The 20,800-nt window shown below is 46.1% G+C and overlaps 1 protein-coding gene across 4 annotated transcripts in view; it reads right to left on the bottom strand.

The window, feature by feature from the left end:
- Nucleotides 1-17,920, bottom strand: part of LOC140204483 (calcium-binding and coiled-coil domain-containing protein 2-like) — a 33,019-nt gene extending 15,099 nt beyond the window's left edge. For all 4 annotated transcript variants that reach the window (XR_011887643.1, XR_011887644.1, XR_011887645.1 and 1 more), the window contains exons 1-2: nt 17,757-17,920; nt 14,787-14,886 (exon numbers count right to left, since the gene is read on the bottom strand). Coding sequence is in view for 1 of the 4 variants with exons in the window: in XM_072271193.1 (XP_072127294.1) it covers nt 14,787-14,886; nt 17,757-17,915 (259 nt within the window). In the remaining 3 variants the exon portion in view is untranslated. The remainder of the gene's footprint in view (nt 1-14,786; nt 14,887-17,756) is intronic.
- Nucleotides 17,921-20,800: the final 2,880 nt, after the last annotated feature.

Below are 20,800 nucleotides of genomic sequence, written 5' to 3'. Positions count from 1 at the left end.
GCCCCTGGATCTCCTCCCTCACTACCATTCGGGGCACAAACAGTCCTTCCAGGTGAGGCAACATTTCACCTGTAAGACCTGGCCCAGATTGGGAGACCACTTTGACGAGCGCCTACAGTCCATCCAGCAGAGGACAACAGGACCTCTCGGTGGCCACCAATTGACCTGGTTGAGGAAGTGGAGGGATAGGTTAGTAAATTTGCAGATGACACAATGATTGGCGGGGTTGTGGATAGTGTGGATAGCGGAACATTGACAGGATGCAAAATTGGGCTGAGAAGTGACAGATGAAGTTCAACGCAGATAAGTGAGAGGTGGTTCATTTTGGTCGGTCAAATATGATGACAGAATATAGTATGAATGGTAAGGCTCTTAGCAATATGGCGACCTTTTATCCAATGTTTTCATTTAATTATTTATTACTCTTTCAGTCTTTTTTCAAAGTTTTAGATTTGATCAGAAAGTCTTTCTTTCTTTCTTCTTTGATTGTATCCTCAAAATGGAATGCCCAGTCCTTTTTTTTTTGTTTTGTTTTTTAGTGTAGTGGGTTTTTTTTCCTTTTCATTTAAAACCCAATGATTTTCCCTTTCTCTTCATAAACTGCAAAGAGAATTGTTATTTTCATTTTTTTATTATATATTTTATACTAGTTTAACAATATCTATGATTTTGACAATGTCTATCTTAATCTTGGATTATATTGTTACTGATATATATATTTGAATTAATTCTCTTCTTGATTGTATTTATGCTTTTTTTAAATCAATGAAAAGATTAATGAAGAAAAAGACTCTTGGCAGTGTGGGGGATGAGAGAGATCTTGGGGTCCGAGTCCATAGGACGCTCAAAGCTGCTGCGCAGGTTGGCTCTGTGGTTAAGAAAGCATACAGTGTATTGACCTTCATCAACTGTGGGATTGAGTTTCGAGCCCGGGGGGGTAATGTTGCAGCTATATCGGACCCTGGTCAGACCTCACTTGGAGTACTCTGCTCAGTTCTGGTCGCCTCACTATAGGAAGGATGTGGAAACCATAGAAAGGGTGCAGAGGAGATCTACAAGGATGTTGCCTGGATTGGGGAGCATGCCTTATGAGAATAGGTTGAGTGAACTCGGCCTTTTCTTCCTGGAGCGACGGAGGATGAGAGGTGACCTGATAGAGGTGTATAAGATGGTGATTGATTGTTTGGATAGTCAGAAGCTTTTTCTCAGCTAACACGAGAAGGCACAGTTTTAAGGTGCTTGGAAGTAGGTACAGAGGAGATGTCAGGGGTAAGTTTTTTATGCAGAGAGTGGTGAGTGCGTCAAATGGGCTGCTGGCGATGGTGGTGGAGGTGTTCTAAGAGAAAACCTAAGAGTAAATTGCTAGGTTCTAAGAGTAAACCTAGCCATTATCGGCCTGTGAGTTTGACATCACTGGTGGGTAAATTAATGGAAAGTATTCTTAGAGATGGTATATGTAATTATCTGGATAGACAGGGTCTGTTTAGGTACAGTCAACATGGATTTGTGCATGGAAGGTCATGTTTGGCAAATCTTATTGAATTTTTTGAAGAGGTTACCTGGAAAATTGACAAGGGTAAAGTGGCAGATGTTGTCTATATGGACTTCAGTAAGGCCTCTGACAAAGTTCCACACGGAAGGTTAGTTAGGAAGGTTCAATTGTTAGGTATTAATATTGAAGTAGTAAAATGGATTTAACAGTGGCTGGATGGGAGATGCCAGAGAGTAGTTGTGGATAACTGTTTGTCAGGTTGCAGGCCAGTGACTAATGGTGTGCCTCAGGAATCTGTACTGGGTCCAATGTTGTTTGTCATATACATTAATGATCTGGATGATGGAGTGGTAAATTGGATTAGTAAGCATGCAGATGATACTAAGATACGTAGCATTGTGGATAATGAAGTGGGTTTTCAAAGCTTGCAGAGAATTTGGGTCAGTTAGAAGAACGGGCTGAAAGATGGCAGATGGAGTTTAATGCTGATAACTGTGAGGTGCTACTTTTTGGTAGGACTAATCAAAATAGGACATACATGGTAAATGGTAGGGCATTGAGAAATGTAGTAGAACAGTGTGGTCTAGGAATAATAGTGCATAGTTCCCTGAAGGTGGAATCTCATGTGGATAGGATGGTGAAGAAAGCTTTTGGTGTGCTGGCCTTTATAAATCAGAGCATTGGGTATAGGAGTTGGGATGTAATGTTAAAATTGTACAAGGCATTGGTGAGGCCAAATTTGGAGTATTATGTACAGTTCTGATCACCGAATTATAGGAAGGATGTCAACAAAACAGAGAAAGTACAGAGGAGATTTACTACAGTGTTACCTGGGTTTCAGCACCTAAGTTACAGAGAAAGGTTGAACAAGTTAGGTCTTTAATGTTTGGAGCGTAGAAGGTTGTGGGGGGACTTGATAGAGGTATTTAAAATTATGAGGGGGATAGATAGGGTTGACATGGATAGGCTTTTTCTATTGAGAGAGGGGAGATTCAAACAAGAGGACATTAGAACAAGAGAGTTAAGGGGCAAAAGTTTAGGGGTAACAGAATGGGAACTTCTTTACTCAGGGAGTGGTAGCTGTGTGGAACGAGCTTCCAGTAGAAGTGGTAGAGGCAGGTACGATTTTGTCATGAAAAAAAATTCATTAGGAAAATGGACAGGAAAGGAATGGAGGGTTATGGGCCAAGTACAGGTAGATGGGCCTAGGTGAGAGAAAGCGTTCGGCACGGACTAGAAGGGCCAAGATGGCCTGTTTCCGTGCTGTAATTGTGATATGGTTATATGGAAAGCAGGAGATTGCAGCTGAGAGGAAAAATGGATCAGCCATGATGAAATGGCAGATCAGACTTGATGGGCCAAATGGCCTAATTCTGATCTGCATCTTATGCTCTTAACCACATTCTCTACTACCCCTTTATAATCCCTCCCCAATCCTATCGCCCTCTTTCTAATCCCACACCACTTCCCCACCACCCACAACACAATTGCGTCGTGTTCTGGTTGCTTCATGATTGGAAAGGGGCAGAGGAGGTTTGTAAACGTAACTTTGCTGGATCAAAGAACAACAGTACAAAAAAGATCGTTACTTATCTTTCCACCCGTTTATTTCTTCGAGCTCAGCCGGCGAGTGAATTGGGACCCGACATCAGGGAGAGAACCTTTCTGATCTCCCCGGCAGTTCAACACATTCACTGCCTGATGTCAGAATTGTCAGAAGTTATAAGGCCACCAATACAAAAGAACAATCAATTTGATAATTATTCCAGCCAAGTCAATGGACTATTGATACAAAGAATAATCAGCTTGATAACCATTCCGGCCAAGTCAATGGACTACTGATACAAATGAACAATCAGCTTGATAATTATTCCGGCCAAGTCAATGGACTATTGATACAAATGAACAATCAGCTTGATAATTATTCCGGCCAAGTCAATGGACTATTGATACCAATGAACAATCAGTTTGATTAATTATTCCGGCCAAGTCAATGGACTATTGATACAATGAACAATCAGCTTGATAATTATTCCGGCCAAGTCAATGGACTATTGATACAAATGAACAATCAGCTTGATAATTATTCCGGCCAAGTCAATGGACTATTGATACAATGAACAATCAGTTTGATAATTATTCCGGCCAAGTCAATGGACTATTGATACAATGAACAATCAGTTTGATAATTATTCCGGCCAAGTCAATGGACTATTGATACCAATGAACAATCAGTTTGATAATTATTCCGGCCAAGTCAATGGACTATTGATACCAATGAACAATCAGTTTGATAATTATTCCGGCCAAGTCAATGGACTATTGATACAATGAACAATCAGTTTGATAATTATTCCGGCCAAGTCAATGGACTATTGATACAATGAACAATCAGTTTGATAATTATTCCGGCCAAGTCAATGGACTATTGATACCAATGAACAATCAGTTTGATAATTATTCCGGCCAAGTCAATGGACTATTGATACAATGAACAATCGGTTTGATAATTATTCCGGCCAAGTCAATGGACTATTGATACAATGAACAATCAGTTTGATAATTATTCCGGCCAAGTCAATGGACTATTGATACCAATGAACAATCAGTTTGATAATTATTCCGGCCAAGTCAATGGACTATTGATACAATGAACAATCAGTTTGATAATTATTCCGGCCAAGTCAATGGACTATTGATACAATGAACAATCAGTTTGATAATTATTCCGGCCAAGTCAATGGACTATTGATACAATGAACAATCAGTTTGATCGACGCCCCAGCCACCTGAATTAAAGTAAGGAATGTCCTACCTGGTTTGCTGGAGCCACAACATAATTACAAAGATAAGTCAAATTTGTGTTTTAATTAAGAAAGCAATGTTCTGTCTAATTTCCATCAGGTACTGCTTTTTGTCAAAATCAAAAGGTGTGAAAAGCCCAGAGACATCTTATGTGGATCTGGACGAACCTTAACCCTTATCTTGCTCCAAAGAAAGCAGCTGTGAGACATTATTCAAACACACTGCAGTCACAGACATAGTCAGTACCGAGTCCATTGTTTACAGGGATCTGAGAATCCCCCATTCCCTTAAACTTTATCAGGTTTACCAGGATGCTCCCCAGATCAGACAGCATGTCTTTATGGGAATGGGTGAATGAGTTAGGGCTTTTCTCCTTGGAGCGAAGGAGGGTGAGAGGTGACTTGATGGAGGAGATGAAAAAGGCATAGATCAAATGGGCAGTCAGAGACTTTTTCCCAGGTTGGAAGTGGCTAATGGGGAAGGGGGGCATCATTTTAAAATAATTGGAGGGAAGTATAGGGGGGATGTCAGAGGTAAATTCTTCACACAGAGTAGTGAGTGTATGGAACACCCTGCCAGGGGTGGTGGTAGAGGCAGATACATTAGGGACATTAAAGAGACTCTTAGATGGGCACATGGATGACAGAAGAATGGAGGGCTCTGTGGAAGGGAAAGGTTAAATTGACCTTAAAGTAGGTTAAAGATTAGCACCACATCGTGGGGTGAAGGGCCTGTACTGTGCTGTCAGGTTCTATGTTCTGTCCCTCCACAGCTATATATTCTTACCATCATTAAGGACCCCCACCACCCAGGACATGCCCTCTTCTCATTGCTACCATCAGGGAGGAGGTACAGGAGCCTGAAGACCCACAGTCAATGATTCAGGAACAGCTTCTTCCCCTCTGCCACCGGATTTCAGAATGGACATTGAACCCAAGAACACCACCTCACTGTTTCTTGCAGTCTTTTTGCACTACTCATTTAGTTTAATTTTTAGTATGTTTCCTATTGCAACTTACAGTGTTTTTATGTCGCAAGTTTCACAACAACTTTCCCAATATATGTCAATGATGTGAAACCTGATTCTGATCAAGTGTGGTGATTCATCACTGGTGATACGGAACAGAATCAGAATTTGGTTCATATCACTGGGGTACGTCGTGAAACTTGTTGTTACGTGGTAGCAGTACAATGTGATACATAATAAACAAAACTGTGAATTACTGTATATATATATAATAGTTAAATTAATTAAGTAGTGCAAAAAGAGGGGGAGAAAAGTAGTCAGCTCGTGTTCATGGTTTCATTGTCCATTCAGAAACCTGATGGCTGAGGGGAAGGAGCTGTTCCTGAGTTGTTGAGTTTGTGCCTTCAGGCTCCTGTACCTTCTCCCTGACGGTTGTAGTGAGAAGAGGGCATGCCCTGGGCGATGGGGGTCCTTGATGGTGGAGGCCGTCTTTTTGAGGCATCGCTCCTTGAAGATGCCCTGGATGCTGGGGAGGTTAGTGCTCATGATGGAGCTGACTGAGTTCACAACTTTCTGTAGCTCCTTTCGGTCCTGTGCAGTGCCCACCCCCACCACCATACCAGATGGTGATGCAGCCGATTAGAATGCTCTCCATGGTACATCTGTAGAGATTTGCAAGTGTGTTTTGCAGACATACTAAATCACCTCAGCTTCCTCATGATATATAGCCGATGTTGTGCCTTCTTTGTAACTGCATCGATATCCTCAGAGATGTTGACACCCAGGAACATGAAATTGCTCACTCTCTCCACTTCTGATCCCTCTGTGAGGACTGATGTGTGTTCCCTCATCTTACCCTTTGAGGTCTGCAATCAGTTCTTTGGTCTTACTGACGTTAAAACTAGTGATCTTGTAGTTAGGGACCCTCTTGGAAAGATTGATCACAGTAAGATTTAGTTTCCCATACAAATGGAGGGTGCAAAAGTTTGATATAACACTAGTGTATTATGCCTAAACAATGGAGACTACAATGGGATGAGGAAGGATTTGGTTAGTGTCGACTGGGAACACAGGCTATATGGCGGGACTACTGAGGAACAGTGGAAGACTTTCAAAGAGATTTTTCATGGTGCTCAATAAAAGTATATTCCAGTAAAAAGCAAGGACAGTAAAAGTGGGGAGAGCCAGTCTTTGATGACTAAGGATATAAAAGAAGGCGTCAAACTAAAAGCCTGTGAATAGAAAGCCTCCAAGAGTAGTGGGAAACTGGAAGACTGGGAAAATTTTGAAAAGCAACAAAGGGCCATCAAGCAGGTAATAACGAAAGGGAATAAAGAAAGAAAATAAAGAAAATATAAAAACTGAGAGTAAAAGTTTTTATAATTATATAAAGTGGAAAAGGGTGGCTAAAGTGAACGTAGGTTCCTTGGAGGGATGAGAAGTGGGAATTGATATTGGGTAACGAGGAAATGGCAGAAGCTTTGAATGACTATTTTGTGTTGGTCTTCATGGTGGAGGACATGTTTAACATGCCAAAGAGAGATGTTATGGAAGTGATGGGAGGTGAAGACCTCGATACAATAGCTATCTTTAAAGAGGTAGTGCTGAGCAAACTTGTGGGCCTGAAGATACATAAGTCCTCTGGACCTGATGGAATGCATCCTGGGGTCCTGAAAGAGATGGCAGAATTTATAGTAGAGGCTTTGGTGAGAATCCACTAAAATTCTCTGGATTCTGGGCAGGTTCTGGTGGATGAGAAGACGGCGAATGTCACGCCACTGTTCAAAAACTGATGTCGGCAAAAGCAGGTAACTACAGGTCAGTAAGTTTAACATCTGTAGTTCGGAAAATGCTTGAAGCTATCATTAAAGAAGAAATAGCAAGACATCTGGCAAGAAATGGATCCATCAGGCAGATGCAGCATGGATTCAGCAAAGGCAGATCCTGTTTGACAAACTTACTGGAGCTCTTTGAGGTTATAATGAGCGCAGTGGATACAGGAGAACAGATGGACGTTATTTACTTGGATTTCTGGAAGGTGTTTGATAAGGTGCTGCATAAAACACTTATCCATAAGATAAGGATGCAAAGAGTTGGGGTGATGTATTAGCATGGATACAGGATTGGCTAACTGAAAGAAAGCAGAGTTGGGATACATGGGTGTTACTCTGGTTGGCAATCGGTGGTGAGCGGTGGTGCCATACGGGTCGGTGCTGGGCCTGCAACTGTTCACGATATATATTAACCATCTCGAAGAGGGAATCGAGTGTAGTGTATCTAAGTTTGCTGATGATACCAAATTGAGTGGAAAAGTAAATTGTGTAGAAGATACAGAGAGATACGTATAGATAGGTTAGGTGAGTGGGGCAAGGGACTGGCAGATGGAGTACAATGTTGGTAAATGCGAGGTCATCTACTTTGGAGGGAAAAATGGAAGAGCAGATTATTATTTAAACAGTAAAAAGTTCCATCATGCTGCTGTGCAGAGGGACTTGGGAGTAATTATGCATGAATCACAAAAGGTTGGTTTGCAGGTGCCGCAGGCTATCAAGAAAGCAAATGGAATGTTGGTCCTCATTACTAGAGGGACTGAATTGAAGAGCAGGAAGGTTATGCTGCAACTCTACAGGGTACTGGTGAGGCTGCACCTGGAGTACTACATGCAGTTCTGGTCTCCTTACTTGAGGAAGGATTTACTGGCTTTGGAAGCGGTGCAGAGGAGGTTCACTAGGTTGATTCCAGAGATGAGGAGTTTAGACGATGAGGAGAGATTGAGTAGCCTGGGACTGTACTCGCTGGAATTCAGAAGAATGAGAGGAGATCGTATAGAAACATACAAAATTATGAAGGAGATAGATCAGTGTGACAACAGACCAAATTATCAGAAGATTGATGCCAATAAGAGGACAATGGGGGAACATTCAGAAATGTTAATGGGGGACGAGAGATATTAACAAAAATTTTCAAGACCGGTTGCTTTGAAACTGAACTGTTTGAAGTTTGATGGACAGACAATACCCCAGCAGGGAGATAAAAGGGACAGGTTCGCTAAGGCAACAGACACACCACGACACCACGAGGTAACGAGACCCGGGAAGCGGTGTGCCCCCACAAGTTGGTGAAAGTTTTGGAGGTCTGCTCGCGGGCCCAGCCATAGACGCGGTACGGTCGGCGGGAACCCGGTGTGTGTGTCCGCCCTTGCCTGGGTGCCGGGCTCACCGCAGAAGAACGATCGTATCTGGAATGGAGGGATCACAGTCGGTGACCTCAGAAGACATTACAAAGGGCTCGCCCAAAAGCTAACTGCGAGGAATATCGAAGGTTTGTTTGGAATCCGATTTGCATATTCATTCACTCTCTCTCTCTCCCCAACGGCACAACAGCGATTACTGAGAACTGAACTAAATTGAACTGAACTCTGTGTCACTTGAGACTGATCATTTTACCCCTAGACTGCGATAGAGCTTGATTGATCCTATTATCCTAGTTCTGTGTACATGTGTGTTTTATCATTGCTAACCTGTTGCATTTATATCCTTATGATTAGAGTACTGTGTTGCTTATTTCTTTAATAAAACATTCTTAGTTCCAGTAATCCAGACTCCAACTAAGTGGTCCATTTCTGCTGGTTTGGCAACCCAGTTATGGGGTATGTAACATCAGATAGAGGCAAGAAAATTGTTTCCACTGGAAGGTGAGACTAGAACTAGGGGACGTAGCCTCAAGATTTGTGCGAAGTGATTTCGGATGGAGATGAGGAGGAAGTGCTTTTCCCAGAGGGTGGTGAATCTGTGGAATTCTCTGCCCAATGAAGCAGTGGAAGCTACCTCAGTAAATATATCTAAGACAAGGTTGGATAGAGTTTTGCACAGTAGGGGAATTAGTCATAGTCATACTTTATTGATCCCGGGGAAAATTGGTTTTTGTTACAGTTGCAATAATAAATACTAATAAAACCATAAATAGTTAAGTAGTAATATGTAAATTATGCCAGGAAATAAGTCCAGGACCAGCCTATTAGCTCAGGGTGTCTGACCCTCTAAGGGAGGAGTTGTAAAGTTTGATGGCCACAGGCAGGAATGACTTCCTATGACGCTCTGTGTTGCATCTGGGTGGAATGAGTCTCTGGCTGAATGTACTCCTGTGCCCAACCAGTACATTATGTGGTGGATGGGAGACATTCTCCAAGATGGCATGCAACTTGGGCGGCATCCTCTTTTCAGACACCACCATCAGAGAGTCCAGTTCCATCCCCACAACATCACTGGCCAAACGAATGAGTTTGCTGATTCTGTTGGTGTCTGCTACCCTCAGCCTGCTGCCCCAGCACACAACAGCAAACATGATCGCACTGGCCACCACAGACTCATAGAACATCCTCAGCATCGTCCGGCAGATGTTAAAGGACCTCAGTCTCCTCAGGAAGTAGAGATGGCTCTGACCCTTCTTGTAGACAGCCTCAGTGTTCTTTGACCAGTCCAGTTTATTGTCAATTCGTATCTCCAGGTATTTGTAATCCTCCACCATGTCCACACTGACCCCCGGATGGAAACAGGGGTCACCGGTACCTTAGCTCTCCTCAGGTCTACCACCAGCCACTTAAAGTCTTTTTCACATTAAGCTGCAGATAATTCTGCTCACACCATGTGACAAAGTTTCCTACCGTAGCCCTGTAATCAGCCTCATCTCCCTTGCTGATGCATCCAACTATGGCAGAGTCATCAGAAAACTTCTGAAGATGACAAGACTCTGTGCAGTAGTTGAAGTCCGAGGTGTAAATGATGAAGAGAAAGAGGGACAAGACAGTCCTCTGTGGAGCCCCGGTGCTGCTGATCATTCTGTCGGACACACAGACGTACTGTGGTCTGCCAGTCAGGTAGTCAAGAATCCATGACACCAGGAAAGTATCCACCTGCATCGCTGTCAGCTTCTCCCCCAGCAGAGCAGGGAGGATGGGGTTGAACGCACTAGAGAAGTCAAAAAATATGACCCTCACAGTGCTCGCTGGCTTGTCCAGGTGGGGTAGACACGGTTCAGCAGGTAGAGGATGGCAGCCTCAACTCCTAGTCGGGGCTGGTAGGCGAACTGGACGGGATAAGTGTGGCCTGACCATAGGCCAGAGCAGCTCCAGAACAAGTCTCTCCAGGGTCTTCATGATGTGGGAGGTCAATGCCACCGGTCTGTAGTCATTGAGGCCGCTGGGTTCCGAGGAAAAGGCAGGTAGGTGGAGATGAGTCGATGGGCAGATCAGCCATGATCTTATTAAATGGTGGAGTAGGCTTGATGGGCCAGATGGCCTACACCTGTTCCTTTTTCCTATTTCTTATGTTCCTATGTAGGAGGTGGCAGTCTGGTGCTTATGGTCTCACTCCAAGGCTTGACTGATGAGAAATTTCCACTTTGTATAAGGTGCTGTTCTGGTCTCGGGGACCCATCTATGTTCTCCTGAATATCAGGCAGCTTTTTGTGTAGGGCATAGAATGGAATCGAAATATAAGGACATGAGTTCAGTGGGGCAGTAGCAGGCAGAGACAACAGGCCAACCCGGAGAGTCCGATCTGTGGATCTTTGGTGGGAGGTAGAAGCGAGCAGTGCAGGGTAAGGGAACTATGAGTTTGGTAACAGCGGTTGGGAGTTCTCCAGAGTGGATGAAGTCAGTGATGTGTCGGAGACAGTTTTCTGATGGTGTGGGGTGGGGTCTTCCTCGAGGGGTAGGTGTGAGGAAGTGTCTGAGAGTCACAGCCTGGCCTCAGCAAAGTAGAGGTCAGTGGGCCACACTACAACAGCATCCCATTTGCCTGCCAGTTTGATGGTCAGGTTGGGATTGGTGCGGGGAGAGCAGAGGGCAGTGCGTTCAGTAGAGGAGTGAAGGAGTGATGAAGTCGAGACGGTTGATGTCCCTTCGGCAATTCGAGATGAGAAGATCCAGAGCAGGCAGAGAACCAGAGCGGGGAGTCCAAGGAGAGGAGGAGGTGAGTGAGGGTAATTTCAGAGATGTGAGAGCGGATCTTTTACACAGAGAGTGGTGGGTGCCTGTGGTGGTGGCTGAGATAGATACAATAGAGATTTTTAAGAGATGTTTAGATAGGCACAAGAATGTGAGGAAGATGGGAGGATATGGACATTGTGTAGGCAGGAGAGATGAGCTTAGTTAGCTATTTGATTACTAATTTAATTGGTCTGGCACAACATTGAGGGCCAAAGGGCCTGTTCCTGTACTATACTGTTGTATGTTCTATTAAAGGACTCCTGTCCTCAGCTGCAGGGATATCGTTGAAGGAACGTCTGAGGGTCACGCCAATGGGTCTTTTCACTGCTTTAGCCTTCAGCCCAAGCAGGGCTTTGGTTCGGAGGTTGGGAACGTGAGCTGGCTTTCAAGTTAGCAACCAAACCTGCTGGCAGATGTTTGCCCTGGCCAGACAGCTTGGTGTCAGCGTGAGTAAGAGAGAGAGAGAGAGGATTCCAGTCTTTCTGCATGTAAGGATGTAATGCTGAGGCATTATAAGGCAGTAGTGAGGCCTCACCTGGAGTCTTGTGTGCACTTTTGGGCCCCTTATCTCAGAAAGGATGGACTGATATTGGATGTTTGAATAGGCAGCTCAGGCAATGCATCACCAAATGATTAGATAGGACGTCAGAGGTTAAAGGGAAAATGGGTTTGAGAGGGAAATGGATCAGCCGTGATGAAAGGGCAAAGCAGACTCGATAGGCTGCTCCAATGTTTTAAGTTCTTCCGGTCTTTCATATGGAGACTGTCCTCCAGTCCGCTGAAGGAGTCTGTTAATGAGCTAGACCTGGAGGTCCTCCATTGGTCAGAATGGACCATGGATGTTGTGTCCGAGCTGTCTACATGATGTGCAAGCCAGGGAAGTACAACACGGAGAGCAAGTTTTTGCCCACACAGCAGGCTAGCTCTCTCCATGCAGCTGACAAATGCAAAGGAATGGCAGAGATCGACAGTTTGGCACCGGCAATGTCAGAGGAGTTTCCAGTTAGTGCTGAACTCAATGTAGGGACTCCAGCTTCAGAATTTTCCCTCTGGGTTTACTCCTGAGCCTCTCCCCAATCTGGCAAGGTGGTCTTGTTGGACTGTGAGGGAACGGCAAATTGGAATCACCAATTGCAAGTCTTGTGGAAGAATTCAAATGCACTCACTGAATCTGAAGATACTGTTATTCGAACAGTGGCCCCCTGTGTGGCAACGGAGAGGAAGTGGACTCCATCTGAAGCCGTTCAGAGTGCTAAGTCTGCTCTTCACTTCAGAGATGTGGGTGGCCAAGTCCAACATGGGAGAGCCGGGCTCGGGCTTGTCCCAAAGGCTCCTCAATGGCACAGGGCAACACCAGTGCAAAAGGGACGGCTCATGGTGGAGGAGTTGAGAAGACAGGAGGAGGCAGAGCGACACGCCAGAGCCCTCTCAATGACCAAGCAGGACCACTGGACTAATTGGGAGAGCCTGGAAAAGAGGAAACTTAGCTGGCGTGACATCTGGGAGATGGAGGGATCCCGGCTAAGTTTTGTCACCAGAGCCACTTATGACCTCCTACCCACACCCCAGAACCTGAACCAGTGGTGGGGAGAAGACCCCGCTTGCTCTCTTTGTCAAGCACCTGGATCACTAAGGTACATTTTAACAGGATGCACCACGAGCCTCACCCAGGGGCGGTACACTTGGCGGCATAACCAAGTTCTCAGACAGCTGGCATCAATCTTGGAATAGAGGCGAATCACCACAAATGCTCTCCCACAAACATCGGCAGTAAATGTCCACATCACACGATTTGTACCAGCAGGCCAACCTCCAGAGCACCATATAACATCGAAAGATGTAAGCATGCTGCAGGTTGCTCGGGATTGGAAAATGGACATGAACTTGGAAAAAAAGCTTGTGTTTCCCCCAGACATTGCGGCTACAGCACTCGGGCCAGACATGGTCCTGTGGTCCACAACAGCCAAGCTGGCATATGTTGTGGAATTGACAGTACCATGGGAAGATGGTGTCGAAGAAGCTTATGAGAGGGAAAAGACCAAGTACTCCGAACTGGCAACTGAAGCTGCCCAGAATGGCTGGAAGACCAAGATTTTCCCTGCAGAAGTGGGATGCAGGGGATTCGTTGCCACATCTACGACCAGTCTATTGAAGAAGATGGGGGTGAGGGGTCACTCCCTCCAACAAGCAATCAAGTCCTTGTCAAATGCAGCAGAAGAAAGCAGCAACTGGATTTGGATTAAAAGGAAAGACAACAACTGGGCTGCAAGATGAAGACAGGAGGGTATGGAACTGAGGGGGGTGTATCTGGGACACCAGGTAGCACCGTTGAGCCCTCTGGAGACGTCGTGGGCTTATCAACGAAACGTCAAAGGAGAGTGCCCACCTGATGACCCCGATGACGTACCTACCCTCCCCCCTTATCATCACTCCAAGCCCACTGCCAGCATCGAGAGTGCCAACTTACCATAAAGAATTGAAACATCAAGTCCTAGTAGCTCTACTTCTAATGGAGAGCATTCTAACCGGCTGCATCACTGGTCTGGTATGGAGGGGCCACTGCACAGGATTGGAAACAACTGCGGATGGTTGCAAACACAGGCAGCTCCAACACAGGAAATAGCCCACCCCCCTCCCCCTCAGCATCAAGGACATCTTCAAAAGGTGATGCCTCAGAAAGACAGCATCCATTAATAAGGACCCCCCCATCACCCAGGACATGCCCTCTTCTCATTGCTACCATCAGGGAGGAGGTACAGGAGCCTGAAGACACACACTCAGTGATTCAGGAACAGTTTCTTCCCCTCTGCCATCAGGGGGGAGGTACAGGAGCCCGAAGGCACACACTCAGCGATTTAGGAACAGTTTCTTCCCCTCCACCATCAGGGAGGAGGTACAGGAGCCTGGAGACACACATCCAATGATTCAGGAACAGCTTCTTCCCTCTGCCATCAGATTTCTGAATGGACACTGAACCCATGAACAACACCTCGCTGCTTTTTTTGCTCTCATTTTGCACTCTTTAAATTTTGTATCAGGATCAGGTTTAACATCGCTGGCATACGTCATGGAATTTGTTAACCTTGCGGGAGCGGCACAATGCAATAACAAGTGAATTACAGCAAGTATATGTACAGTATATTAAATAGATAAATTTAAACAAGTAGTGCAAAAAACAGAAAATTTACAAAAAAAAGTAATGAGTTCATGGGTTGAATGTCCATTTTGAAATCTGTGTATATAAGCTATCTTATGTTTTTATATTTATTCCGTTTTTTTTAAATTACAGTGTTCTTTATCTTTTTGTGTTGGTTATCTTGTGTTTTTTTTTTGTCCTGTATCAGATCTGGAGTAACATTTATTTTGTTCTCCTTTACACTTGACATTAACCAATCGTGGACTTCTCCTGCGTTCCGAGAACCAATCAGTAACTTCACTGAGGAACTGAATCGACTTGCAGCATCTAAGGTCCCTCTTTTGGGCAACCTCTACGAGCAAGCTGGGTGCATCGGAAGCTTTCAAACTCCCCTTACCTTCGAACGTTACTTGCTGCTGGCGTTCCACCTGACTGGCCTCCTTCGGGAGAGGAGCCCAAACAAACGTGCGGTAATCTCCAGCTGTACTCCGTCCAACCTGCGGCAAAACGGAAGGATAGCTAAAAGCCAAAGAACTGTGCAGGCAGATCACAAAACTACAAGACATAAAGCACTGTGCAAAAGGCTCAGGTATATAGTGGGGTGCCCAAGACTTTTACACCGTACTGTAGTAAATTTATGTATCACACAGAATCAGGTTTATTATCACCGACGTGTGTCGTGTAATTTGTCCAATTAGCAGCGACCGTTCAACGCAACACGTAATGAAGAAGAAAAAAAGAAAAATAAATAAGTAAATCAATTACAGTATATGCATGTTGAATAGATACAAAATTGTGCAGAAACAGAAATAATATAGATTAAAAAAGCGAGGTAGTGTCCAAGGGTTCAATGTCCATTTGGGAATCGGATGGCAGAGAAAGAAGCTGTTCCTGAATCGCTGAGTGTGTGCTGTCAGGCTTCTGTCCCTCCTACCTGACTGTAACAGTGAGAAAAGGGCATGCCCTGGGTGCTGGAGGTCCTTAATAATGGACGCTGTCTTTCTGAGACACCGCTCCTTGAAGATGCCCTGGGTACTTTGTAGACTAGTACCCAAGATGGAGCTGACTAGATTTACCACCCTCTGCAGCTTCTTTCGGTCCTGTGCAGTAGCCCCCACCTCCCCCCACCCCCATATCTGACAGTGTCAGAATGCTCACCACGGAAGTTTTCAAGTGCATTTGTTGACATACCAAATCTCTTCAAACTCCTACTCTGTAGCTCTCAATTCTGTACTGCTGCCATGAAGAATAAAATTTCACGACATATGTGAGTGACAATAAACCTGATTCTGATGTGGGTGTCTATTGTGGACTGAGAGTAGAAGGGGGCAGGGAGAGGGGAATCATGGTTGGGAAAAGGGAAAGGGAGAGGGGAGGGAGCAGGAAGCACCAGAGGGACATTCTGTAATGATCAATAAACCAATTGTTTGGAATCAAATGACCTTGCCTGGTCTCTCAGGGCTGGGTGTGTTTGCACCTGCCTCTGGCACTCCTTCTCTGCCACCTGTCCCACACCCCTCCCACAGTGCTCCGTCCTCGCCATTCCCAACGTCCTTTCCTCCCATCGGATTTACAAACTCACTCTCCGCTCCACATTGACAAATACAGTACTGTGCAAAAGTCTTGGGCACCCTACCTATATACAGTACATATATATATATACCTATGATTTTTGCACTGTACTGTAGTTAAGCAGCATTTGTAAAAAAAGACAAAACTAGTCAATCTAGATTATTTCATCCTCTCCCCGCCCATCAGACAGATGGATAAAGTGCCACGTGGTTCCAGGTCAGTTTTTAATCTGCTGTTATAGGACTACTGAACGATCCCCTAACAGGATAACATAGACTCTTAACCTCACAATGTACCTCATTGTAACTGTTCACTTTATTATCCGCTGGCGTTGCACTTTCTGAGTAACTGTAATATATTCTGTATTCCGTTATTGTCTTCCCTCAAATGTCGTGTTGGAATGAAATAATCTCTGCGGAGGGCACGCGAAGCAAGTATTTTCACTGTCTCTTAGTTCATTCGTTATGGGCCACGTCGCCTGACATCATCATGCGCCGTGTTGCATGACGTGGGCGATCATGGTCTTTCCACGACCATGATTGTTCTCGGCAAATTCTTCTACAGAAGTGGTTTGCCATTGCCTTCTTCTGGCCAGTGTCTTTACAAGACAGGTGACCTCACCCCAGCCACATTATCAATACTCTTCTGAGATTGTCCGCTGGCGTCAGCAGTCACATAATCAGAACTTGTGATCTGCACCGGCTGCTCATACGACCATCCACCACCTGCTCCCATGCTTTCATGTGACCCTGATCGGGGAGTGGGGGCTACGCAGGTGCTACACCTTGCCCAGGGGTGACCAGCAGGCCAGCAGAGGGAAGCTGCGCCTCACACCTCCTTTGGTAGAGATTCATCTCCATCCTGCCACCCACATGACCCTCAGTACATGTGACAATAGTAAGGGGTGGGACACCACGGTAGCCTAGTGGTTCACGTGAGGCTATTACAGCTCAGGGCATTGGGATTGGTGTTAAAATCCCGTATCCTCAGTCAGCACGTTTGTGTGGTCTTCCTGTGTGCTCATGGCTTTCCCCCTGGTGCTCCGGGTCCCTCACACAGAACAAAGACAGGTAGGTTAATAAGTCAATTCCCATTCCCGCATGTCGATCCATGGCCTCCTCTCGTGCCAAGATGAGGCCACCCTCAGGGTGGGGGAGCCCCAACACTCATATTCCATCTGGGTAGCCTCCAACCTGATGGTATGAACATTGATTTCTCCTTCCGGTGAACAAAATTCCCTCCCCCCCCCCCGTCCATTCCCAGCTCTGACCTTTCACCGCCCCCCCCATTCCCGGCTCTGACCTCCCCCCCCCCAGCCCATTCCCGGCTCTGACCTTTCACCCCCCCACCCATTCCCGGCTCTGACCTTCCCGCCCCCGCCCATTTCCGGCTCTGACCTTCCCCCCCCCCGCCCATTCCTGGCTCTGACCTTTCACTTCTTCTCAGCTGCCTTCCCTTTCTCCAATGGTCCACTCTCCACCTCCAGTCAGACTCTTCCTTCTACAGCCCCCTTGACCCTTCCCACCCACCTGGCTTCACCTAGCCTCCGCCCCCACCATTTTATTCAGGCATCGCCCCCCCCCTTCCTTCTCAGTCCTGAAGACGACTCTCCGCCCAAAGCATCACCCGTTTTACTCCTTTCCATGGGTGCTGCCTGATGTGCTGCAGTTCCTCCAGCAGTTTGTGTGGGTTTACAATCGGTGGGGGCTGCTCGAAGGGCTATCTCGTGCTGTGTCTCTAAATCGATAAACCAATTACTATTTTGTATTTGCTGGGTGGGGAGGGAGGTTCTTACCTTGAAAATTCCAATCCAGTCGTTCTTATGGGGTGTGATCCTGGGGTTGCATTTTACAGCAATGTCTCTCGTGTACTGCATTTCTACGTTGACAGAGATTACTCGGACGAAGGTGCTGGAGTACAGTGAAGAGGTGCCAGTCAATGAATCTTCGTTCATGGTGTCCAGACTGAGCAATAAAGAGAGAAACAAAATGTATTTAGCCACAGTGTCTGAGATCTCCTTCCTAGGGGGAGAAAAACACCTTTATGATGCAAGACCACAGATGTAGGAACAGAATCAGGCCATTTGGGACTGCAGTTGGGAGGGTGAGTAGTTTCACGTTCCTCGGTATACACATCACCAAAGATCTCACCTGGATTGTACACACCGGCTATGTGGCAAAAAAAAAGGCACAACAGCGTCTCTTCCACCTCAGGCGACTGAAGAGGTTCGGCACGAGTCCCCAAATCCTCAAGACCTTCTGCAGGGGCACCATTGAGAGCATCCTGACTAGTTGTATCACTGCCTGGTACGGGAACTGCACCAACCTTGATTGCTGGTCACTGCAGAGAGTAGTACGGACAGCCCAGCACATCTGTGGATGTGAACTTCCCTCCATTGAGGACATTTACAGCAGCAGGTGCAGAAAGGAAGATCATCGGGGACACCAGTCACCCCCCACCCAACCATAAACTGTTTCTGCTGCTTCACTACCACAGCATTAAAGCCAAGATCAATAGGCTACGGGACAGCTTCTTTCTTCGAACTGGTGCTGGCATCCGTTAGTCTCACGAGACTATGGATCCACGCCTGGAAGGTTTCCAGGGCGCAGGCCTGGGCAAGGTTTTATGGAAGACCGGCAGTTGCCCATGCAGCAAGTCTTCCCTCTCCACGACACCAACGTTGTCCAAGGGAAGGGCAAGGGCCGATACAACTTGGCACCGGTGTCATCGCAGGAGTTGCCAGAATGAGGTTGAAGGCAGTGTCGGATTGCCTTAGGGACTCCAGCTCCCGATCTGTCCTCAGGATTTACTCTCGAAGCCTTTCCCATGAGTGGGTATGGCCACAAGGCAGCCGAGGTTTGAAAGCAGAGTTTTCCCCCTCTTAGACGGACTGTCTTCCCAGCCTGATGAGCTCGATCTACTTGAAGCACTGGTTTTAAGGCAGTAGGACCCGCCTTCGCCCCTTCTCCTGTCAGTACAAACAGTTCCGCTGGGCTTAGAGGCTAAACCACACGAGAAGGCCAGGAGTTGAACTTGGTTGTCAGAGGCTATTTGAGTCATATGCCGTAAGGAGCACCTTTAGGTAGTGGGAGCTTGTCCCCATTACCACTCCTCGGCTTGACAACCTTAAGAACCAAACTTCTTCAAACTATTAGACTTTTAAATTCACATGTCTGTACACTGCGATAGAGTCAAAGATTTTTACTCCCTCACGTTGTGGGATGGATGCAAGATTTAAATAGAAGCAAATTAAATTCAAATCTCCTCCACCATTCCATCGAGGCTGATATGAACCCAAGAAACAGGAGCAGGAGTAGGCCATCTGGCCAGTCGACCCTGCTCCACCATTCAATAAGATCATGGTTGATCTGGCCATGGACTCATCTCCACGAACCTGACTTTTCCCCATAACCCTTAATTCCCCTGCTCTGCAAAAATCGATCCAACCTTGTCTTCAATATATTTACTGGGGTAGCTTCCACTGCTTCATTGGGCAGAGATTTCCACAGATTCACCACCCTCTGAGAAAAGCAGTTTCTCCTCATCTCTGTCCTAAATCTACTCTCCTGAATCTTGAGGTCATGTCCCCTAGTTCTAGTCTCACCTATCAGTGGAAACAACTTTCCGGCCTCTACCTTATCTATCCCTTTCATAATTTTATATGTTTCTATAAGATCTCTTCTCATTCTTCTGAACTCCCGTCCCAGTCCCAGGCAACTCAATCTCTCCTCAAAATGTATTATTCCCCTCAACCCCATTCCCCTGCCTCCTCCTTGTATCTTTTGACACCCTTGCTATTTACAAGACTGGTGACCTCAGCCATTATCAATACTCTTCAGAGATTATCTGCCTGGCGTCAGTGGTCGCATAACCAGGACTTGTGATCTGCACCGGCTGCTCATATGACCATCCATCACCTGCTCCTGTGGCTTCATGTGACCTAGATCTGGGAGGGTGTGGGGGGGGGGGGCTAAGCAGGTGCTACACCCTGCCCAAGGGTGACCTGCAGGCTAGTGGAGGGAAGGAGTGCCTTACACCTCCTTTGGTAGGGACGTATCTCCACCCGCCACCCGGAAGGCGGCAGTGGCAAATTACTTCTGAGGAAAAGTATGCCAAGAACAATCATGGTCAAGGACTGTGATTCTGTGAAATAAATTCCATAGATTCATCACCCTCTGCCAAAAGAAATTCCTTTTCATCTCTGTTCTAAAGGGAGGATCTTCTCTTCTGCGGCTGTGCCCACCATGTTCACTCTGTCGAGGCCTTTCACTATCTGACGGGTTTCAGTCAGATCCTCCCGTCTCAACTCTGGCGAGTACAGGCCCAGAGCAGAGCATTCCAATGCTTCTCACACGTTAACCCTTCCATCCCTGGGATCATCCCCGTGAACCTCCTCTCTAATATCAGCACATCCTTGCTCAGATAAAGCTCCCAAAATTGCTCACAATACTCCAAGTGAGGCCTCACCAGTGCCCTATAAAGCCTCATCATCACATCCTTGCTTTCGTATTCTAGTCCTCTCGAGATGAATGCCGACATCATATTTGCCTTCCTCCCCGATGACGTATCCAGCAACTTATCCTTTAGGTAATCCTGTGCGAGAACCCCCAAGTCCCTCTGTACAGCGGGTTTTTAAAATTTTCTCCGTTTCGAAAATAGCCCATGCCTTTACTCCTTCTACCAAAGTGCATGTCTGTACACTTCCCGACACTGCATTCCATCTGTCACTTCTTTGTCCGTTCTCCTAATCTGTCCAAGTCCTCCCTGCTTCCTCAACACCACCGGCCCCCACTACCCATCTTTGTATCGTCCACAAACTTGGCCACAAACCCAGCAGTT

This window comes from Mobula birostris, chromosome 10 (genome assembly GCF_030028105.1).
Source record: "Mobula birostris isolate sMobBir1 chromosome 10, sMobBir1.hap1, whole genome shotgun sequence".
NCBI classification, from domain to species: Eukaryota; Metazoa; Chordata; class Chondrichthyes; order Myliobatiformes; family Myliobatidae; genus Mobula; species Mobula birostris.
Note: the sequence above shows the minus strand (reverse complement) of the source record. Positions and strands in the feature narration are given on the sequence as shown.